General features: G+C 42.2%; 1 protein-coding gene across 2 annotated transcripts in view; it reads left to right on the top strand.

Annotated features, from left to right (window-relative positions):
* Positions 1-15,627, top strand: part of MCTP2 (multiple C2 and transmembrane domain containing 2) — a 154,740-nt gene extending 139,113 nt beyond the window's left edge. For both annotated transcript variants that reach the window (XM_083371334.1, XM_083371335.1), the window contains exons 20-23: positions 3,239-3,348; positions 7,520-7,629; positions 9,110-9,207; positions 14,438-15,627. In XM_083371334.1, coding sequence (XP_083227460.1) covers positions 3,239-3,348; positions 7,520-7,629; positions 9,110-9,207; positions 14,438-14,503 — 384 coding nt within the window. In that variant the 3' untranslated portion in view covers positions 14,504-15,627. The remainder of the gene's footprint in view (positions 1-3,238; positions 3,349-7,519; positions 7,630-9,109; positions 9,208-14,437) is intronic.
* The last annotated feature ends 4,986 nt before the right edge of the window (positions 15,628-20,613 follow it).

The raw sequence follows: 20,613 nt of genomic DNA, 5'->3' as shown, positions 1-20,613 counted from the left end.
AGGAGGAAGGAACATTAGGTATGTTTGCCACCTTGAGTTATTTACAGGTAGTTCTTGACCTACAGTTATTCACTTAGCGACTATTCTAAGTTACAGTGACACTTAAAAAAGTGACTTACAACTAGTCCTTGCACTTTAATAACTGTTGTAGCATCTCCATAGTCATCAAAATGTGGGCACTTATAGGAATTGGTACGTATTTATGGCATTTGCAGCATCCTGGTGTCAAGAGATCACCATTTGCAGCCTTCTTAGCTGGCATCCAACAAGCAAAATCCAAATGGAGGAAACTGGATTCACTTAATGACTTATGATTTGCTTAACAAGTGCAATGACTTGAATAATAATTGTGACAAAAGTAACAAAAATCAGGTTAAACTGATTTAATAACCATCTTGCTTAATAATAGAGATTCTGACCCCAATAGTGATCTTAAGTTAAGGACTATCTGTATAAAAAAATAATAAAGGTATGATAATTAATAAATTAGCAATAGCAATAACACTTAGACTTATATATCACTCCATAGTGCTTACAGCCCTCTTTGAGCAGTTTACAGAGTCGGCACCTTGCCCCCAACAATCTGGGTCCTCATTTTACCGACCTCGGAAGGATGGAAAATTGAGTCAGCCTTGAGGCCATTAGGATCGAACTCCAGACTGTGGACAGAGTTAGCCTGCAATGCTGCATTCTAACCACTGTACCACCAGGGCTCTTAATATTGATAAGATTCCTCTTCTTGTGTTAATGTAATCTAAGATGCTAAAAACAAATGAACTGACTACATGTGAAGACTTGGTGCACACTTTATGGGCTGGAAGACTGATGCCCAAGGCATAAACTGTCCAACCACAGTTTAGCTCTGGTTGAGTGTTGCACTTTTTTAAAAAAAAATGCTTTCCAACTCAAAAGAATGTCGTAAAGAAAGGGCAGAAGGAAGAACTCTCTTCCAGCAGGAGAACTTTCCAAAAACGTGAAGATTGGGACCAACGTTTCGGGTTGAGGGAGAAATTGGCCAACAGATAGCAGAGAAAAAGGAATCCAGAAAATTTCTCTCAAAACATCCCTAAGGGAGGGAAGGATGTGGGTTGTGAGTTGTAATGTTGCCAGCTGCTCCATTCTAGATCCTTCATCTGTCTTTTGGCCACATGACCCAGATCAGAAGATATGCGACCCACCCTTTAGTTCCTGGTTCTCACATAGAGATATATGAGGTGACAGCAGAAATGCATGCCCCCCCTTCCCCCCCACCCCCACCCATTTTACACGGAAGAAAATAAAGGCATCTTTTACAACCATTGTGGATAAAAAGGTTTGAGGAGTTTGAAGCACAGTTTGGAATGATGTAGAAGGATTAAAGCTAAGTGAGCTGGGTACACTTTTGGAAAAAAAAGATTTTAACAGAGAGATTGAAATGGGGGCTTTATTGAAGAAAAGCCCCATATGCTTTTAAAATGTTCCTAAGTGCGTGCTTGTTTGCAAATAAAAGCAAGATTTTAAAAACCAGAGTCCAAGGTGAAGCAGCTGAGAAAGACTCTTGTGTGTTTTATATAGTCATATAACTAACGTTCATTGTGTTTATCAGGGTTTTTCATTTTGCCAATCCAATAAGGTGCTTTATTTCCATACTTATGTGGTTAAAATAAAAACCTCATCATCATAATTGGGGTGCAAAGCTTTAATGGGGTCATTTGGTTTGAAGGCACTTCGATTGAGTACTTCAACGGAGATTCTAGAAGCAGTTTGTTGCTTTTGCATAGAATAGTCATGCCTCTGTCCTGGGCTTTGGGTGGTCTTGGGAACCAGCCACTAGTTAGGTAAGACCAGGGCTTTTTTTCTCATAGAACGCTCAGAACGGAGTTCCGGCGCCTTTTCTGGATGGAACCTTGTAGGGTAGGCAAGGTGGGTTGTATGACATGTGTGAGTTCCGGCACCTTTTTCTTTTACAAAAAAAGCACTGGGTAAGACCGAGTGTTACCTCCAACATTTTGCTTTGAACCCTGAGTTGGACTTAGGGTTTAAAACCCTGAGAAGACAGCACCTATTTTCCATTTAGTGAACAGTCACTAAATGAACTGTCGTAAGTCAAGGACTACTTCTACTTTACATAATAGTCCCACTCCATCACTAATGTCCATCATCATCACCATCAACAGCCGCGGATAGGAAAGTATTACAGAGGGTGGTGAGCACAGCACAAGACATTGTGGGCTGTTCCCTGACACCACTGGATGACATCGCCAGGGCTCGTTGCCTTGGAAGAGTGAGGAAGATTCTCAGGGATGACTCACACCCTGGACGGTATCTCTTTACTCTACTACCATCCGGTAGGAGATATAGGAATATAGCCAGACGTACCAACAGGCTGAAAAATAGCTTTTATCCGTGGGCTCTTAGGCTTTTAAATAGGACATAATCACATAGTGTGGTGGGATGGAGGGTTTGTTGTCACTGTGTGTTGGGGGGAGAGAGCACAGGGGGAGGCTCAGCTAATCTCAATGTACACATGTTGTACTTTGACAATAAAGGTTTATTATTATTATTATTATTATTATTATTATTATTATTATTATTATTATTATTATTATTATTATTATTATTATTATTATTATTATTGGTGGAAATGCTTTCCTGCCAGCAACAGAGCTGGGATGCATGGTAACATCTTGTGTTTTGGGATCTTCACGTATAAAAAGAGATATAGCCCCTTTTCCTACATTGTCTGAATGTATATATAGTTCACGGAGGAAAAAAAAATTGCATTAGTGGTGTGGTTGGCAAGAAATGTAACAATTACAGTTAGTGATGGGTGCTGTGCTAGCTCTAAGTAATATAACTTTTGTGCTTCTGTCTATTTCTTTTTGCTTTTTTCTCTTGTCTTCTCCTTCTTTCCTTAAGCAGCCCTGGGTTTGGTTTTGTTTTTTTTTTAAAAAAAAATTCTGGCTGGTTTGAGTGAAATGTCCACAGAATGCTTGAACAAGAAATGCATCTGGTTGTTTGTTTGCTGGTTGTAAGTCTTTTAAAAAAAAAAGGTTTAGTAATTTGGAGAAAACACGACTGTTTTCCAAACTACAATACAGCAATAAGCAGACATATGGATCTGAAATGTAACTATCCTGAATGCTGTCACTTCTGATAACCTCTCTTATAGCCTTCTATTGTCTAGGCTACTTTTAAAAAAAGGAAATAAATAAATAAAAAATTCTTTCTTTTTCTTCTCTTTTCTCTCTCCTTGTAGGAGTCTGAAAAAAAGGGTTTAATAGAAAGAATTCACATGGTCCAAGACATTGTTATAACAGTCCAAACACTTTTGGAGGAAATAGCATCTTTTGCAGAGAGGATAAAAAAGTAAGTCGAAGTTTTGTTCCCATGCTCAGAAAAACCTCTTGAACACCAGGGCTGGAAACAATTGGGGGGGGGGGGGAACCTCTTTAACTGGAAATTTCTAAAAGCCAATACAGAATGGATTAAAGGTTGTTTCCTTCACTTGAATGTAATCCAGTGGTGATAACCTATCATTACAGAATTATTCTATCTGAATTTCTTACACGTTTAATTATGGCTGGAAATTTATGGGGAGCCAATTTGGTTTAGTGGTTTAGTGTGAAAGCCCTAATAAGCAGGCATATACATAGAATGAAGGCTACTGCTAAGCTTGTAAGCCGCCCTGAGTCTTCGGAGAAGGGCGGGATATACCGGTAAATGGAATTAAAATAAATAAAATAAAATAAAATAAAAGCACTGGGGTAAAAACCAGGAAAATCTGGAATTCTAGTTCCATATTAAGTATGAAGCCAGCTTGATGACCTTGGGCCAGTCACTCTCCTTCTCCGCCCTAAGAAGAAGGCAAGTCACTTCTGAAAATGCTACCTAGAAATCTGCACTTGCCAGGAGTCAAGTCTGAATTGAAGGGAAGGGAAAGGAAAGAAAGAGTGGGGGAAAAAAGGAAGGGAAGGGAAGGGAAAGGGGAGGGAGGAAGGAAGGAAGTGAAGGAAGGAAGGAAGGAAGGAAGGAAGGAAGGAAGGAAGGAAGGAAGGAAGGAAATCTCTGGGAATTTTGAAATCTGCATTAAAACTCCAAGATTCACCCAAGTGAATTTCTCTTCATGGAATGAAAAGTCATGTTTCCCCATGTGTCAAATGGAACGAAGCTGTTTTTCTCAGAGCAGGGATGCCACATCACACATACTTAACCTGTACAATTCATTCCCGCAATTTAATTTCAATGGCTTCAGGAGATGATTTCAAAACAATCTGGATCATCTGAGACATTAGATCTTCTGCTGGGTTGAAGATTCCAGCTCTTTGTCCAAGTGCCTAAGAGTTCTTGGCTGCATAATGCCGAAATAAACATTAAAAAAAAACAATTTCCAAAAGCGTCTAAGAAATTAAAATTCCTGTCTTCTCCAGCCACTTATCATCTGTGATCAAATCAGTCGATCCTAAAGGAAATCAGCCCTGACTGTTCCTAGGAGGAACAGATAGTGAAGCTGAAGCTCAGATATTTTGGCCACCAAATGAGAAAAGAGGACTCCTTGGAGGGGACCCTGTTGTTGGGAAAGATGGAAGGCAGAAGGAGATGGGGACGGCAGAGGATGAGACGGTTAGATAGGGCCGTCAACGCAATGAACAAGAATGTGGGCAAACTCTGGGAGACAGTGGAGGACAGGAGGATCTGGCGTGCTATGATCCATGGGGTCACAAAAAGTCGGACATGATTTAGCAACTAAACAAAAAAAATAAATAAATCATGAATTCTATTTAAATTCCTCTTCTTTGCCGCTAAAAAAAATCCTTTTTAATTGATTGTACTTATATCCCCCCTCGTTTCTCCCCCATCCTTTTACACCAATCGCCAAGCAGTCTGCCATTTGAGAGGAAGCAACTAAATTTCATTTTTAATGTGTGCCGTTGTGCCCACAGGGGAAAAAAATGACAATAAAGGTTATCTAATCTATTCCTTGAAGGGACGCGGTGGCTCAGTGGGTTAGGACGCTGAGCTTGTCGATCAGAAGGTCGGCAGTTTGGCGGGTCGAATCCTGAGTGCCGAGTAGCAGAGTGAGCGCCTTTTACTCATCCCAGCTTCTGCCAACCTAGCAGTTCGAAAGCACGTAAAAATGCAAGTAGAAAAATAGGGACCGCTCCGGTGGGAAGGTAACAGCGTTCCGTGCGCCTTTGGCGTCTAGTCATGCCGGCCACATGACCACGGAGACGTCCTCGGACAAGCGCTGGCTCTTCGGCTTTGAAAGGGAGATGAGCACCGGCCCCTAGAGTTGGAAACGACTAGCACGCATGTGCGGGGCAACCTTTACCTTTAATCTATTCCTACCTTGGACAGGTCTGCTGCCCTTGCTTCATTTCATCTGAAAATTTCAGCTCTGTTCTGGCCCCACAGCCTGTAGAGACTAAGCCCCGTGAAGCAAAGGGCAGTGTTTTCTGGCATAACCGTGTGACCCTGTTTTCATCTCCCTCTTCCTAACCTTCCCATATGCTCACAAAAGGAGCCTTGTCAACTGTTCCAACTCCCTCAAATTGCAGCCGCGTGGGGTCTAAAAATACTGGAAGCTGATGTGTTGTGATTGTGCCACATCTGTCCCAGCTGGCTGGGAATACCAAAGAATGGCTTTTGAGTCTGAAGAGAGCACTGTTCTATGTGCAGCTGGATGGCAGTAAGATTTTGAATGTTGGGTGACTTCCTTCTGGCATTCACTTCTGTGACAATGATCCCTTAAGATCCCAGTGGGACATTAATATGGTTGCCCTGCCTAATCTCTCAGGAATCCAATTGTATCCCAGTTGTAATGTTACTGTGGATGAAGGAGGAGGAGGAGGAGGCGAGGTCCACTGGAGTAGTTTGAACAAGTGTCACAATGGTTTACATAAGCATTTCCATCAGCATAACCCTTGGTATATCAAGGAACCTTTTTAATAGCTTGCTTCTATCAGACGCCAAGGATTTAAAAATACATTTCATCTATTTATTGGCCTGGGTTCACCATCACTCTAATTTAAATGGAAAGGTCTCCATTGAAGCTGAGCGATGCATTATTTCCTCTATTCCTTTTTAAAATAAAATAAAATAAAATAAAATAAAATAAAAACCCTCATCAGTTAAGAGAAAGCATTCTTCATGACCCAACTGAGTTGTTCCTTAGTGTCTTGTAAAGGGCAGAAAGACGGAGCTGATCTACTTCTGATCAAGAGCCAAGGGGGTGTCTGCTTGACCCCCAGAGACTGGGTGCAATTCACACAGCCTGTCTGGAGAGCAAAGCAATTCATAACATGTAGGGATGGGTCAAGAATTGGAAGCAGAGATACCCAACTCTTTGACCGCGTGTGTTTGACTAGTCTGGAGCAGAATTGATGTGATCTCCTTTGATCTCATTTGCACCCTTTAGATATGAAGATAGTTGGAAACTATGTTTCCACTGATTTCCACTAGGTTTTTTTTTAAGGCTGACCTTGGAGGGGAAGAAAACAAAGCTTTCTATCTCCCTAATGCCCAATTAACCATCAAAATTGATCTACATGGAAGGCAGCTGATAAGACTTCTCACTGTTTTTCAAGGAGCATGATGGTACCATTGGATTCCCAACTATCTGCAACCATGTCTGCAGAGATTCTCAATCACCCAGGTCATGGTTGTCCCAAAGGTGCTTTCCCAAAAGGCAACTGGACTTTCCTTGGGGTTTTTTCCCCTTGAAAACATTTCACAGCTCATCTAAGAAGCTTCTTCAGTTCACTGAAACTGAAGAAGCTTCTTGAATGAGAAGCAAAACGTTTTCAAGGGAAAAAAAATCAAGGAAAGTACTTAACATTAAAGGTAAAGGTAAAGGTAAAGGTTCCCCCGCACATGCGTGCTAGTCGTTTCCAACTTTAGGGGCCGGTGCCCATCTCCATTTCAAAGCCGAAGAGCCAGCATTTGTCCGAGGACGACTCCGTGGTCATGTGTCCGGTATGACTAGATGCCAAAGGCGCACAGAACGCTGTTACCTTCCCACCGTAGTGGTCCCTATTTATCTACTTGCATTTTTACGTGCTTTCAAACTGCTAGGTTGGCAGAAGCTGGGACGAGTAACAGGCGCTCACTCTGTTACTCGGCACTCAGGATTCAACCTGCCAAACTGCCGACCTTCTGATCGACAAGCTCAGCGTCCTAACCCACTGAGCCACCGCGTCCCTACTTAACATTAAAGATGGCCAAAGTCACATTATAAGTGGGGTGAATTTTCAGAAGGACCAGCATCTTTGCACCTGTAAATGAAAAGATATCTCCAAATTTGTCAACCCCTGAAAAAAATGAAGATAGTAAGTTTTGAATGCTCAAGTTACCTTAACAATGACTCTTGTGCATTTCATTGTAATCAGTAATTCCTAGACAACTCTAGCTTTCTCCTTCTACATACAAGATACCATTCTGCAAGATGTCGGTCACACTATTGGATTAGCAAGGTATGATTATTATAAGTACTTGAAAACACTAAAGACTTCTCTGGTATCTTTCTCCATGTTGGTTTCAGTATGTTCAACTGGACTGTTCCTTTCCTCTCTGCGTTGGCTTGCTTAGTGCTCACAATAGCAATGATTGTGCTGTATTACATACCGTTGCGGTACATCGTTTTAATATGGGGTAAGTCTTTTCTTCATGCAGTTTCCTTGGATCGATTGTGCTATGCATTTATATATAACAGTCTGTGAAGAAATACCGGCAGTCCTCAACTTTAACCATCATTTGTCTTACCCCATTCAGAGTTACAACAGCGCTGAGAAAAAGTGACTTTTGACTGGTCCTTGCACTTACAACTGTTGTAGCATCCCCACAAACTATCTTCATAGTTTCCAACTATGAAGATAGTTGGAAACTATGTTTCCATTTGAGCACTTGGTAATTAGAATGTATTTACAACAACTGCAGTGTTCCTGGGATCACACAATTGCCCTTTGTGGCCTTCCCAGCTAAGTCAATGGGTGGAAGCTATATTCGTTTACCGACTGCGTGAATCCGTTAATGATTGACTTAACAACTGTGGCCAAAATGGTCATCAAACCAGGCACACAACTCACTGAACCGCCTTGCTTAGCGATAGAAATTCTCCTCCAAACTATGTTGTAAGTCGAGACTATCTGTACAATAGTGGGGCCAGTTCTGGGCCTTTGCGATTTAGAGATTGCAGAGCAAGTAAGTTCTTGGGCTTTAATAATGGAGTCTCCGTGCAGTGGATGGATACAAGAGCAGGCTACTTCTGTAATCAGGGGTAGGGGGCTGGACTAGAAGACCTCCAAGGTCCCTTCCAACTCTGTTATTGTATTGAGATGGATAGAGAGATAGGTAGAACAAGGGTCCCCAATCCCCGGGCTGTGGCCCGATATTGGTCCACGGCCCGTGGGGAACTGGGCTGCATAAGCTGCGGGCAAACATGGGAAACCATCTTTAGGATATGGCAAGATGGGATGGTGCTAAACATGGCACACCTCTAGTTCAGAGATAAATAGTTTCTTTGGGTCTTGAGAATCACACACAGCTTCTAATGGGTTGTGCTAGGAGTTGAACTCCAAGAAGACGAAGAGCAGCTTGAACAAAATAAAATCCAAATGAAAATTCCATCTAATGAAGGAAGCACAGTGATTATCAGCCTAAAGAGGACACTCGTGTAGGAGACAACTTAAAGAGTCCCCAGATCTTGTTCGGACAAGTTCTCCGGCCCTTCAGAAGTTTGCTAGCCATCTTGCCACTGGCAGCTCTCACTTCTCCACTCCTTCTTGTGTGAACAATGGGATTTTTCATTCCTGAGGTGAACGGCTGGCTGACTTTTGTAATAAACCTCCCACTGGTTTCTTCAAGGAAGAAATGCTCGGGCCTGATTCCACGTGAGAGCAACATGTGTCTGGCTGCTGTGTGTTTTCACACTCATTCTTTTTTTTTTTCCTTGCAAAAACTCGTTCAGCCACTCGCCCACTTTCCTGTCCGAGCATGTCAGGCAGCTCCATGCTGTGGGGTGGGTGCGTTTGTGTGTCTGTGTCTCTCTCTGTGTGTGTGTATTTTTCTGCTCCCCTCCCCGCCCCGCTTGTTAAAAACCCCTTTTCCCTTCTGTCTTTTTTTTTTCTCCTAGGCATACATAAATTTACAAAGAAGCTAAGGAATCCTTACGCCATTGACAATAATGAGTTGCTAGACTTCCTCTCCAGAGTCCCATCTGATGTTCAGAGGGTAAGTATGGGATGGGGTCTCCAGCAGAGAGGAGTGGAGCTGAGGCCAAAGAGCAGCAGGTGTGACGCTGGAGGGCCGTTTTGGCTAGCAGTGCACAAGCATCGGTCGGGATCATTAGCCAGGAGGGGTGAGAAGAAGGAGGGCAGGCACAGGAAAAAAGGGCCATCTGAGTCTCCAACGGAGTTCTCTCTCTCTTTTTTTGGGGGGGGGGGGTTTCCCCACCCAAAAAAGAAAAAAAAGAAAAGCTGGGTAAAGTAACCTTGACAAAATTTGCACAGCTTTACAGTCCACAGCAAAGATTGTTCTGATTTTAATATGATTCACTTTGTGTCAGTCATTTATTAGCATTTATTAGGGGTTATGTGTGAGAAAGAGGGGAGGGAGGAAGAGAGGGAGAGGGAAGGAGAGAGAGAAAGAGAGAGAGGGAGAGGGAGATATTAACACTTAACCAGAAAGCCAATTTGGTCTAGTGCAGGGGTAGGCAACCTTGGCTCTTTGATGACTCGTGGACTTCAACTCCCAGAATTCCTGAGCTGGCTATCCTGAGGCGAAAGGGAGAGGTTTCCAAGCTGAGCCATGCTGGCTCAGGAATTCTGGGAGTTGAAGTCCACGAGTCATAAAAGAGCCAAAGTTGGCTACCCCTGGTCTAGTGGTTAAGGTACAGTGCTAGAAAGCTTGAGGTTGTGCCTTAGGCACCATGCTAGAAAGCAGGAGTTCTAGCCTTTGGCATGGAAGCCAGCTGGGTGACCTTCAGCCAGTCCTTCTCTCTCAGTCCAACTCATTTCACAGCGTTCTTGTGGGGAAACTGGAAGGAAGAAGGTGTGTTGCCACCTTGAGTTATTTGTAAAAATAATAGAGGTGGGATATAAATAAAAACAAAACAAAAGAAAGACACACACACACACACACACACACTGAAGTCTGTTTTGGGCCAGAAGGCAAAGACTGCAACCTGAATGAGTCAACAAGATTTTTAAGCTTTTAAAGATTTTTTTAATCAGTGGAACAACTTGCCTCCAGAATGTGTGAATACTCCAACACTGGAAGTTTTTAAGAAGAGACTGGACAAATATTTGTCTGAAATGGTATAGGGTTTCCTGACAAAGCAGGGGGTTGGACTAGAAGACCTCCAAGACCTCTATTCTATTCTATTCTATTCTATTCTATTCTATTCTATTCTATTCTATTCTATTCTATTCTATTCTATTCTATTCTATTCTATTCTATTCTATTCTATTCTATTCTATTCTATTCTATTCTATTGATGGGTAACAAAATGGAGATAGATGCCATCTAAGAATTTCTTGGTGTTTCTTGGTTTTGCATAGTTCCTTCTTTATGATATTTATATCTTTTTTCAAGTTTGAAGATACTTCTTCAGTCATTACTTTTTGACCAGAAATATCCAATTCCCAGATTGCAAAACCATAAAACATAAATGCATTTTCACTCTTTCTTTTCTTCAAATCTGCTTTGCTTTGCTGTCTGGAGGACTCAGGATTTGCAATGGCACTTTCTGTGAATATTTATATTGAAAGATAAGCTGATCTTCTATTTAGGTTTTGTATGATATTGTTTTTATGAGGTTTGCTAGAAATGATTTCTCTTACTCACAGTGACCTTAAAAGGCGTTTAGTGGTAAAGGAGAAGAGGAACTTCTGACATGCTTGAACAAGGGTATGGTTTTCTTAGTTTGGGTGTTGGCATTGCAAAAAGACAATCATGCAAAAATTTCAGTGCAGATTTAACATCCTTAAGGTACATCTTGCAAAGCCTTTGACGTATCAGTGTTATTTTTCTTTTGCATGTATGTCCCACCTCTCTCCTGTGATGAAGTGACATAGCAGATGGATTTGCACATAATGCTAAGCTATAGAACATAGAATAATAGTCTTGGAAGGAACCTTGGAGGTCTTCTAGTCTAACCCCCTCTGCCTAAGCAGGAGATCCTATACCAGTGGTGGCGAACCTATGGCACGGGTGTCACAGGTGGCACGCAGAGCCCTCTCTGTGGGCACGCACGCCATCGGCCCAGTCCTGGACCTTCAGCTGGGTTTTATAAAACCTTTTCGCTTTAGGCCTCCGCCGCCGTGTGCAAAAAAAAAAAAGGTTCAATCAATCAATCAATTTCAACTTCTCACAGGAAAAAAAAAAGATCTTGCAAAGTTGGAATTGATTGATTGAACTTTTTAGTCCCACCCAGTCTGCCGTTACCACCGCAGCCACGCCCACCCAATGGGCCACACCCAACCGGCACCCGATGATCCATAAGTGGGTTTTGGGTTGCAGTTTGGGCACTCGGTCACTAAAAGGTTCACCATCACTGTCCTATACGTTTCTGGACCAAGGGCTGTCTAATCTCTTCTTGAAAACCTCCAGTGATGGAGCACCCACTATCCTTGGCTGATTTTGTTTCTGGCTCACCTGTTCTTATTCTTTTATTCACTCAGCAGTGTTATACCTTTCCAACCAAAGTTGTGGTCAAAGCCAATGGTGATTTGGGATTTGTTAACCGTGTTGTGCATGGCTTAGTGTGAATCAGATCACATGGTTTACTGAATGCGGCTTGCACTGTCAGTAACACGTGGCTCGCTTGACTTCTAGATTTCCAAAAATGATTAAAATATCAGCATCCGGTTCATTGAATTGTGGGCGCAAATACACATCTAAATGTTGCTATCTCTGAAAATAAAAGGAGAGGAGAGGAAGAAAATTTGCATTCAGAGGGGAGAGGGGGGGAAAAAGAAGTTTTTGCCATATATAAATTCTTAACATTGTTACACCGATTTGGACATTATAACAGGACCTGTGGCTCTTATGTTAACTTGCGCCCCAATACTCAGGAAACACTTTCCATCGTGCATTTTAAATGCCTGCTAAAGTCCTATCTTTTTCACATGGGAATGTGAATGAGATTGAATTAATAAATAAGAAACCCTGCAGAGGTTAAATATATATAATTTTCGGCAAATTGCCTGTACAAGTTCTATAAGAGGGGCCGTATAAATCCTGGGTAAATAAAATTTAAAAAAAAAATCTTGCGTTGGATCATCTCTTTGTTATTCTTTATTTTGACTTGAGCAAAGGTGTTTGACAAAGACTTGGACTTTTGAGCTGCATCGATAACAAGCTCCCTGCCTCTGAAATACAGAGAGGTCGAAGAAGGGGGATGGGTTAAAAATAGCTAGGGCAGTAAAAAGCCAGGTAAAAATGAGTTGCAGCAGGCGAGGTTATTAATATGTTTCACAGAATGACTCAACAAGGCCCATTTGCATTCCAGGATGGTTGTTTATGCTTAAGAATCCTGTTGTAAATAGAATAAAATAGAAAAGCTTTGCTTGGCACCGTTGATTTTAAAAGCAATGGGGTTACAAAGGACAAAAATGATTTTCAGTTTGAATAAACTCAAACTGCCCAAGTATGTCTGTCAAAGGAATAGCAGTGCCTAGCGACTGTTGAAAGGTGAGACATTTTTGGGTGGCGTTCATATACCCCAAACTACTTCATCAGATACATAAAGATGAACATATTAGTTTGGTTCCAGTAGATTTAAACCAAGGGGCTTCAAACTCAGCCCTTTTATGACTCATGGACTTCAACTCCCAGAATTCTTCAGCCAGGCACGCTGGCTGAGGAATTCTGGGAGTTGAAGTCCATGAGTCATAAAAGGGCCGAGTTTGAAGACCCCTGCTTTAAAGTGTCATGAAATATATAACAGACATGATTGATTCCAACTCTAAGTCAGTTGATTGAAGGGAAAAAAAAAGAGTTTAAACCCCAGAGTTTTTCCTAGGTTTTAACAAACTTTGGATGTCTTCTATCTGATTTACAAACCTGGGCATCTTGACCTCTTCCTGAACTTCAAGAAATGGTGCCTAGCAAGATGCCTGTGGATATTCTCAGTCATCCAGGCCATAGTTGTCTCGAAGGTACCTTTTTTCCCCAAAAGACAACTGGACCGTTTTTTTTCCTCGAGAAAGAAGAAGTTTCACTTCTCATCCAAGAAGCCTCATCAGTTCTGATAAAGCTTTGCTTCTCAACCCCCCCCCCCCCCGCCGTCAGAACTGACGAAGCTTCTTGGATGAGAAGTGAAACTTCTTCTTCCTTCTCCAAGTAAAAATGATCCAGTTGCTTTTTGAAGAGAAAAGTGCCTTTGAGTGTCCAGCAGGGAAATCTGGTTCCTTCATCCAACTCTTTAAAAGAGAAGTCCAAATATGGTCATGTGGCCGGCATGACTAGATGCCAAAGGCGCACGGAACGCTGTTACCTTCCCACCGGAGTGGTCCCTATTTTTCTACTTGCATTTTTACGTGCTTTTGAACTGCTAGGTTGGCAGAAGCTGGGACGCGTAACAGGCGCTCACTCTGTTATGCGGCACTTGGGATTCGACCCGCCAAACTGCTGACCTTCTTATCGACAAGCTCAGCATCCTAACCCACTGAGCCACTGCGTCCATATATATGTACACACACACACACACACACACACAAACATTATATATATATATATATATATATATATATATATATATATATATATATATATATATATATATATATATATATATATATATACAGTCATGAGTCATCTTCTAAACACAGGAACATGGGGGATTAATTGCAGGAAGGATTAGAAGAGTCACAGATCATTTCTAGAACACCAAAATATTAAAAACAGATTTTTTTTCCCTTTCTGGTCCTAATGAAATGTGCCAGAATTTGGGTGGGGAGAAGCTTCCACTTGATTTGCGCATTTTGCAGTGTGTGTGTGTGTGTGTGTGTGTGTATATATATATATATATATATATATATATATATATATATATATATATATATATATATATATATATATATATATATATATATATATATATATATATATACATATATACACAGACACACACAGACACACACAGACACACACACACAGACACACACAAAAAAAAAGTTCAAAAAGTGGAAGCTTCTCCCCACCCAAATTCTGGCACATTTCATTAGGACCAGAAAGGGAAAAAAAATCTGTTTTTAATATTTTGGTGTTCTAGAAATGATCTGTGACTCTTCTAATCCTTCCTGCAATTAATCCCCCATGTTCCTGTGTTTAGAAGATGACTCATGACTGTTGAACCTTCCTTAGTTTTTCTTTGATTCCTCTCTGGGGAGCCATTAACAACACAGCGGAGTGACTTGGGCTTACCTTTCTCCAATGTGGCATCTGTTTGTTTTTACAGGTGCAACAGGCTGAATTGAAACCATACAGCAACTCCAGTCCCATTAGGAAGAAAAGGAGCGCCTAGTAGGATACGAAGCTCGGAATGCAAGGTGCCCCTTCCGGGAACGCTGCATGCATGGGCTGCCTCTCTGCGCCCCCCTCCTCTTCGCCCTTGCAGACCTGATCAGTGCTGCGTTCACTCCATCCAGCTTGTCTGGAAGTCATATTTGGACTTCAAACAAACACACACACACACACAAATCAAAGTCATCCGTAGCAAGCTTGACCTGGCTGATTTGTCCCTGGAAGACCAGAAACAGGACTGTTCAAATCCAGAATGGCGTTCAGCGCAGATTGGAGAGCCAAAGTCAGATGAGATGGTGGTTTTTTGTTTCTTTTTTTTAAAAAAAATTCCATCAGACCACGGAAAAGCCATTTTTAATTTCCCATTTTTGCATGCCGATTTGTCCCCGACATAACAGTTCAAACTACGAAAGCCAGAATGACTCTCAGCACGGATTGCGGAGTCGAAACCAGGTTGACTCTTGTCATCTTTTGTATAATAGAAAAGTGCCTCTTTTTTTTTACTGTTTTTGTTTTGCATATCAGTTGATCAGTGGAAGTAAAGAACTAGAACTTTTCATAGCTTGAATGGAATTTTTTAGCATGGAACCCAGAGTAAAAAAAAAATCACAGGGAAGACTTTATTTTTTTTCTATACCGGGAAGGACTCTTGCCCCCTCCACCGTGCCAATTTGCTCTTAAGAAGTCAGAATCCTTTCAAGATGAGAAGTGATGAAGTGGTAATGGATGGTTTTTTTTTTCCTTTTGCATCACAGAAAGCCCCCCCCCTTTTTTTTTCATTCTGGGCTTTTTCTACCTGACAGAAACACATCAAGTGGTTTCATTGCTTGGCGTAGATGAGGCATGTCAAACTGCCGGCCCGTGGGCTGGATGCATCATGCTGAAACCGCGCCCACCCCATTGCCGGCAATGGGGGGGAAAGTCCCGCTACGTCACGCGACGTCACGTGACATTGCGAGTTTGACATGCCTGGGCTGTAGATGATTCTGAACTGCAGATTAAGAGATCGTTGAAACCTGTTTGCTGTTTCAAAGCACTGTTCAGTTTAAAAATTCTCAGAACTGCAGAGGAATGATCAACATCTCTCTTCTTTCCCTTCCCTTCCCTTCCCTTCCCTTCCCTTCCCTTCCCTCCTTCCCTTCCCTCCCTCCCTCCCTCCCTCCCTCCCTTCCTTCCTTCCTTCCTTCCTTCCTTCCTTCCTTCCTTCCTTCCTTCCTTCCTTCCTTCCCCCACAGTTGCTGCCAGATGCCAGAGTGATTGTGCTTAGAAGAAGACTATTGCTGGCAATAGACTTCCTTCAAGTCATCATTTAACTATATTGTGTCATTTGAATCTCCCACTGATCTCTGCTCTTGCGCTGTTTGGATTTCCTTCTAGAGCTCCATCTTGTTGGGTTCTCTGCCTTCTCATCCTCAGTGGAGGTCTTAATCTCACAATACGTTGATCACGCATATATAAAAGTACTTTTATAACTATCTAGACACATGGCAAAAATGGAACGACACCTTTGTTTTTATGTATTTTTAAAAGAAGCTGTTGTATTTAAATTGTGCAATCTGGACTGAGTTTGCTGTATTGTTTACATGGGTTGAGAGCAAGCACAGGGGTTAATGAGATCTAATCTGTCTTGTGCAGTTTAAAGCAAACATTTTTAAAAAACTGGCATATTCAGATGGGACAAAGAAACTGGTTGTCGAATCCACTACTTTCAGTCTCAGGCCCTTCTAACTAATGTTTAGGGATTATCACTATAAATGATGTTAGAGAAACAGTCTTGAAATGTTGGAGAAGACTTTTTTGAGGGTTCCCTTGAACTGCAAGCAGATCAAATCGGTCGATCCTAAAGGAAAGCGATCCTGGCTATTCTTTGGAAGGACAGATCCTGAAGCTGGAGATCAAATATTTTGGCCACCAAATGAGAAGAGAGGGTTGCTTGGAGAAGACCCTGATGTTGGGAAAGATGGAAGGGAAAGGGAGAAGGGGATGGCGGAGGATGAGATGGCAATAGCAATAGCCGTTAGACTTCTATACCGCTTCACAGCGTTTTACAGCCCTCTTTAAGCATTTTACAGAATCAGAATATTGCCTCCAACTATCTGGCTCCTGGTTTTTACTGACCTTGGAAGGATGGAAGCCTGAGTCAACCTTGAGCCAGTCAGGATTGAACTGCTGGTGGTGGGCAGAGTTAGCCTGCAATCCTGCACTTTAGCCACTGTGCCAGTACAGATGGTTTGTTGTTGTTGTTAGTTGCGAAGTCGTGTCTGACCCATCACGACCCTATGGACAATGTTCCTCCAGGCCTTCCTGTCCTCTACCATCTTCTGGAGTCCTTTTAAGCTCACGCCTACTGCTTCAGTGACTCCATCCAGCCACCTCATTCTCTGTCGTCCCCTTCTTCTCTTGCCCTCAATCTTTCCCAGCATTAGGCTCTTCTCCAGTGAGTCCTTCCTTCTCATTAGGTGGCCAAAGTATTTGAGTTTTAGCTTCAGGATCTGGCCTTCTAAAGAGCAGTCAGGGTTGATCTCCTCTAGGACTGACTGGTTTGATCACCTTGCAGTCCAAGGGACTCGCAGGAGTCTTCTCCAGCACCATAGTTCAAAGGCTTCAATTATTTGGCGCTCAGCCTTTCTTATGGTCCAGCTTTCCACTGACAGATGGTTAGATAGTGTCATCGATGCAGTGGTAATGAATTTGAGCAGACTCAGAGACAGTGGATGACAGTGGGGGCCTGGCGTGCTACGATCCACGGGGCCATGAAGAGTCGGACACAACTTTGCGATTGAACATCATTATAAATGAGTGTTGGGTAGTGATTCCCAACCATACTGTTGACTGACAACTGACAACTCCCATTATTTCTAGCCTTGGGTCAGGCAGAATTGCTTAGGGCATTAATGAAACAGTTAAAATATTATAAAAAAAATTCTAGAGGTCCAAAGTTGGTGAGCCTTCAGTTACAGATATGTTGAACCTGAGTCTTCAGAAGGCTCTTGGTATTTTATGCTTGCCTTGTAGAAGAAGGAAAACATATATTATTAAATGCATTGCTGGAGAAGACTACACTTAGTTATTGTTAATTTCACCTAACTCTGAAGATAAATGACATGAGATTGATCATAGTTTTGTCCTGACCTCTTCTCTCTGTTTAGGATTTAGTCATTGCATGCCTTGCAAATGCCCTCTACAGCCTGTAGATCAGAGAGAAATTGTACCTAGTCTAAGGCTCAGTTTGCAGATAAGCTTCACTTCCAAGGGGATTATTATATTTTGAAAAAAAGTAACCCCAAAGACAGGAAGGCAGGAATGGAAGTCCCTTTGATGTGAGCTTCTAAAAGGCCCTTGGCTGGTGGAGTAGAAATATTTCTTTGAAAAATGGAAGGTCTCTGTTGGGAATCAGTGGCTTCCATATCTATCCCATCACTCCTGATATTTAATTAGATGGAAACTATGCTACAAACGGGAATAGAGAAATAGTTATCTTTAGTGGGATCCTTGGGAAAGATTTAGAAGCCAGTTGCTTTCCTCATTCTTCTCAGTGGCCCTATTCAGGACCACTGGTGCTCAGCACAGAGTGTCCTTTGGCAAAAGTGTTGCATAGTTGAAAGACCTCAACCCATTGAGACCAATGTGAAGACAGATCATTTAGATGGTCCAGAGTGAGATAACGCAGAGTGACTTTTACTTTTCCCAGATCTGGTTAAGTGCAGATTGTTAGGCTGCAGCTCACAGATTTTGCAGTCAATGTCCTGTATTATTGTCCATGTTGGCCAAGTTGCTGGAGGTCTACATATCATGCAATCCTGGCTTTGAGAGATTAACTTTATAGCTGAAATAATGAAGGCCCGTTTTCACACAACCGTTGCAGCATCTCTGTGGTCACGTGACCAAATTTGGAGATCCTGGCAACTGGCATCTATTTATGATGATTGCAATGTCTGGGGTCATGTGATCACTTTTTGTTGACCACCTGACAAGCAGAGTCAATGAGAAGTCCGTTCCGCTTAACCGTCATGTTGCTGATCAATTGCAATGATTCCCCTAACAAGTGTGGCAAGAAAGGTTGTAAAATAGGAGAAAACTCATTTAGCGGCTCTCTCATCTAGCAGTGAAAATTTGGGCTTCAATTGTGATTGTTAAGTGGAGGAGGACCTGTACATACCAGTGTTTCCCCGAAAATAAGACTGGGTCTTATATTAATTTTTGCTCCAAAAGACGCATTAGTGCTTATTTTCCAGCTAGGTCTTATTTTGGGGGGAAATATGGTACTAAATGCATCTGTCTGGCTGACGATCTTAATTGGGGGTTATTTTGGGGGTGGGGCTTATGAGCATCCTGAAAAATCATGCTAGGGCTTATTTTCCGGTTAGATCTTATTTTCAAGGAAACACGGTATACATACATACAGTACATACATACATACATACATACATACATACATAGTCCAACTTTGCAGCAGGGAAGAGGGTAGCAATCCACACAGTTCCATGAAATGATCTTTATGGTACAGTTTACAATCCCCTAATTTTGACTAAAGACATAAAGATTGGGTCATGGATGAGCATGCCTCTATCTGGTGCTTTAAAGGTGAACTTAGAGGAGCAATGTTCTTATGTGAACGGGAGTGCCCTTGTTTTAAAAGTGAGTTGGCTGTTTTGTGTGTTGGGGCCTTGAAAATCAATTTAAAGCTGTGTTAGTAGTGACAAGCAGACAAAGAATCCCTGGTGTGCAATCACGAAAGAATTTGTTTTCAGGAAATAAGAGACTTTTGTTCGGTGCTCAAAAATGGGAAGTGGGAGAAGATGAGGTTGGGCAAAATCTCACTCCTGAATCTTCCCAAGGGCTCACACTGGGAAGATGCAAAAGCCGGATATCTTTCTCAGATTGAACTAAGACATGCTTAGTGCGACTTTGAGCTCATTCTTTCACTGTAGGCTTCTCTTCATCTTGAATCTGTTTTTCATATTAGACCTTCCCTTTCCTTCCCTTTCTGGTCATTCTTTCCCTTTTTTGTCAGGTCTCCTCTCCATTTGATTTACTTTCAGGTTACTAATATTTTGCGGACATAACGGCAACAGCTGCAAGAAGCTGTTTCAGTTTGCTCCCATCCTATCCCTCCACCCACCCAGGGCAGCCTCAGCCTTCCTGGAAAGTACTGCCTGTTTTGCTCCCCCCCTTGGATTCAACTCATTTTCCTGCGTGGTTGTGTCCTTTTAAACACACGTAGATCCATTTAAATGAAGCTCCCCTTGTCCCTTTGGCAATCTTCAGGAAGGAAAAGGAAAATAGACTGAGGTCCGCTGACATATCTGAAGAACTGAAGAAGCTTCTTGGAGAAGAGAAACATTTTCAAAGGGGGGAAAAAACAAGAAAGTCTAGTTGCCTTTTGGAAAAAGCACCTTTGGGACAATCAGGACCCGGATGATTGAGCATCTCCATGGACAACCTCACAATCTATCAACCCATAGATCAGGGGTCCTCAAACTTGGCCACTTTAAGACTTGGGGACTTCAACTTGAGGAATTCTGGGAGTTGAAGTCCCCAAGTCTTAAAGTGGCCAAGTTTGAGGACCCCTGGCAGAGATTGTGGATTAAACAGAAGAACGCTGAGACTGACATCCCCTAAACTCCGCTGAAGATTTTGCCTAGCTTGGTAACGAAGCATTCGGGAACCATCCCACAAGCTCAGAGAACGAACCTTCACCATCACCATCTATCAATCCATCCATTAGGCTTTTTCTATGACCTTTCTCCGAGGGCCAAGCTGCATCCAAAGGAAAGCTAAGGCTGCCTGCAGCAAAAGAAGAAGGCCCAAGACACGCGGTGAAGGTAAAATCGCAAGCCTTCTCCTATTCCGGGCAATGGATGACTTTACTGAAAGTCAACACCACCGTCTGGCATTTATCATTGCCAGTCTTTCTGTGCATATGTTTGGGTATTCGCCATGCATTGTTAACGGTGATTGTCATGTAATTAAATCACTGCTCATCACGAGTGCCTCTTTTTATGCTGAGATAAGCAGCAAGAATCCACAGCAGTGTCCCCCAGATCAATAAAGGTGTTCCCGGTAGGATTACAAATAGACTGAGGTTGAGCAGGGCACCAGAATTAATTA

This window comes from Vipera ursinii (genome assembly GCF_947247035.1).
Source record: "Vipera ursinii genome assembly, chromosome: 11".
In the NCBI taxonomy this organism is placed as follows: domain Eukaryota; kingdom Metazoa; phylum Chordata; class Lepidosauria; order Squamata; family Viperidae; genus Vipera; species Vipera ursinii.
This window is presented reverse-complemented; position numbering and strand designations above follow the sequence as displayed.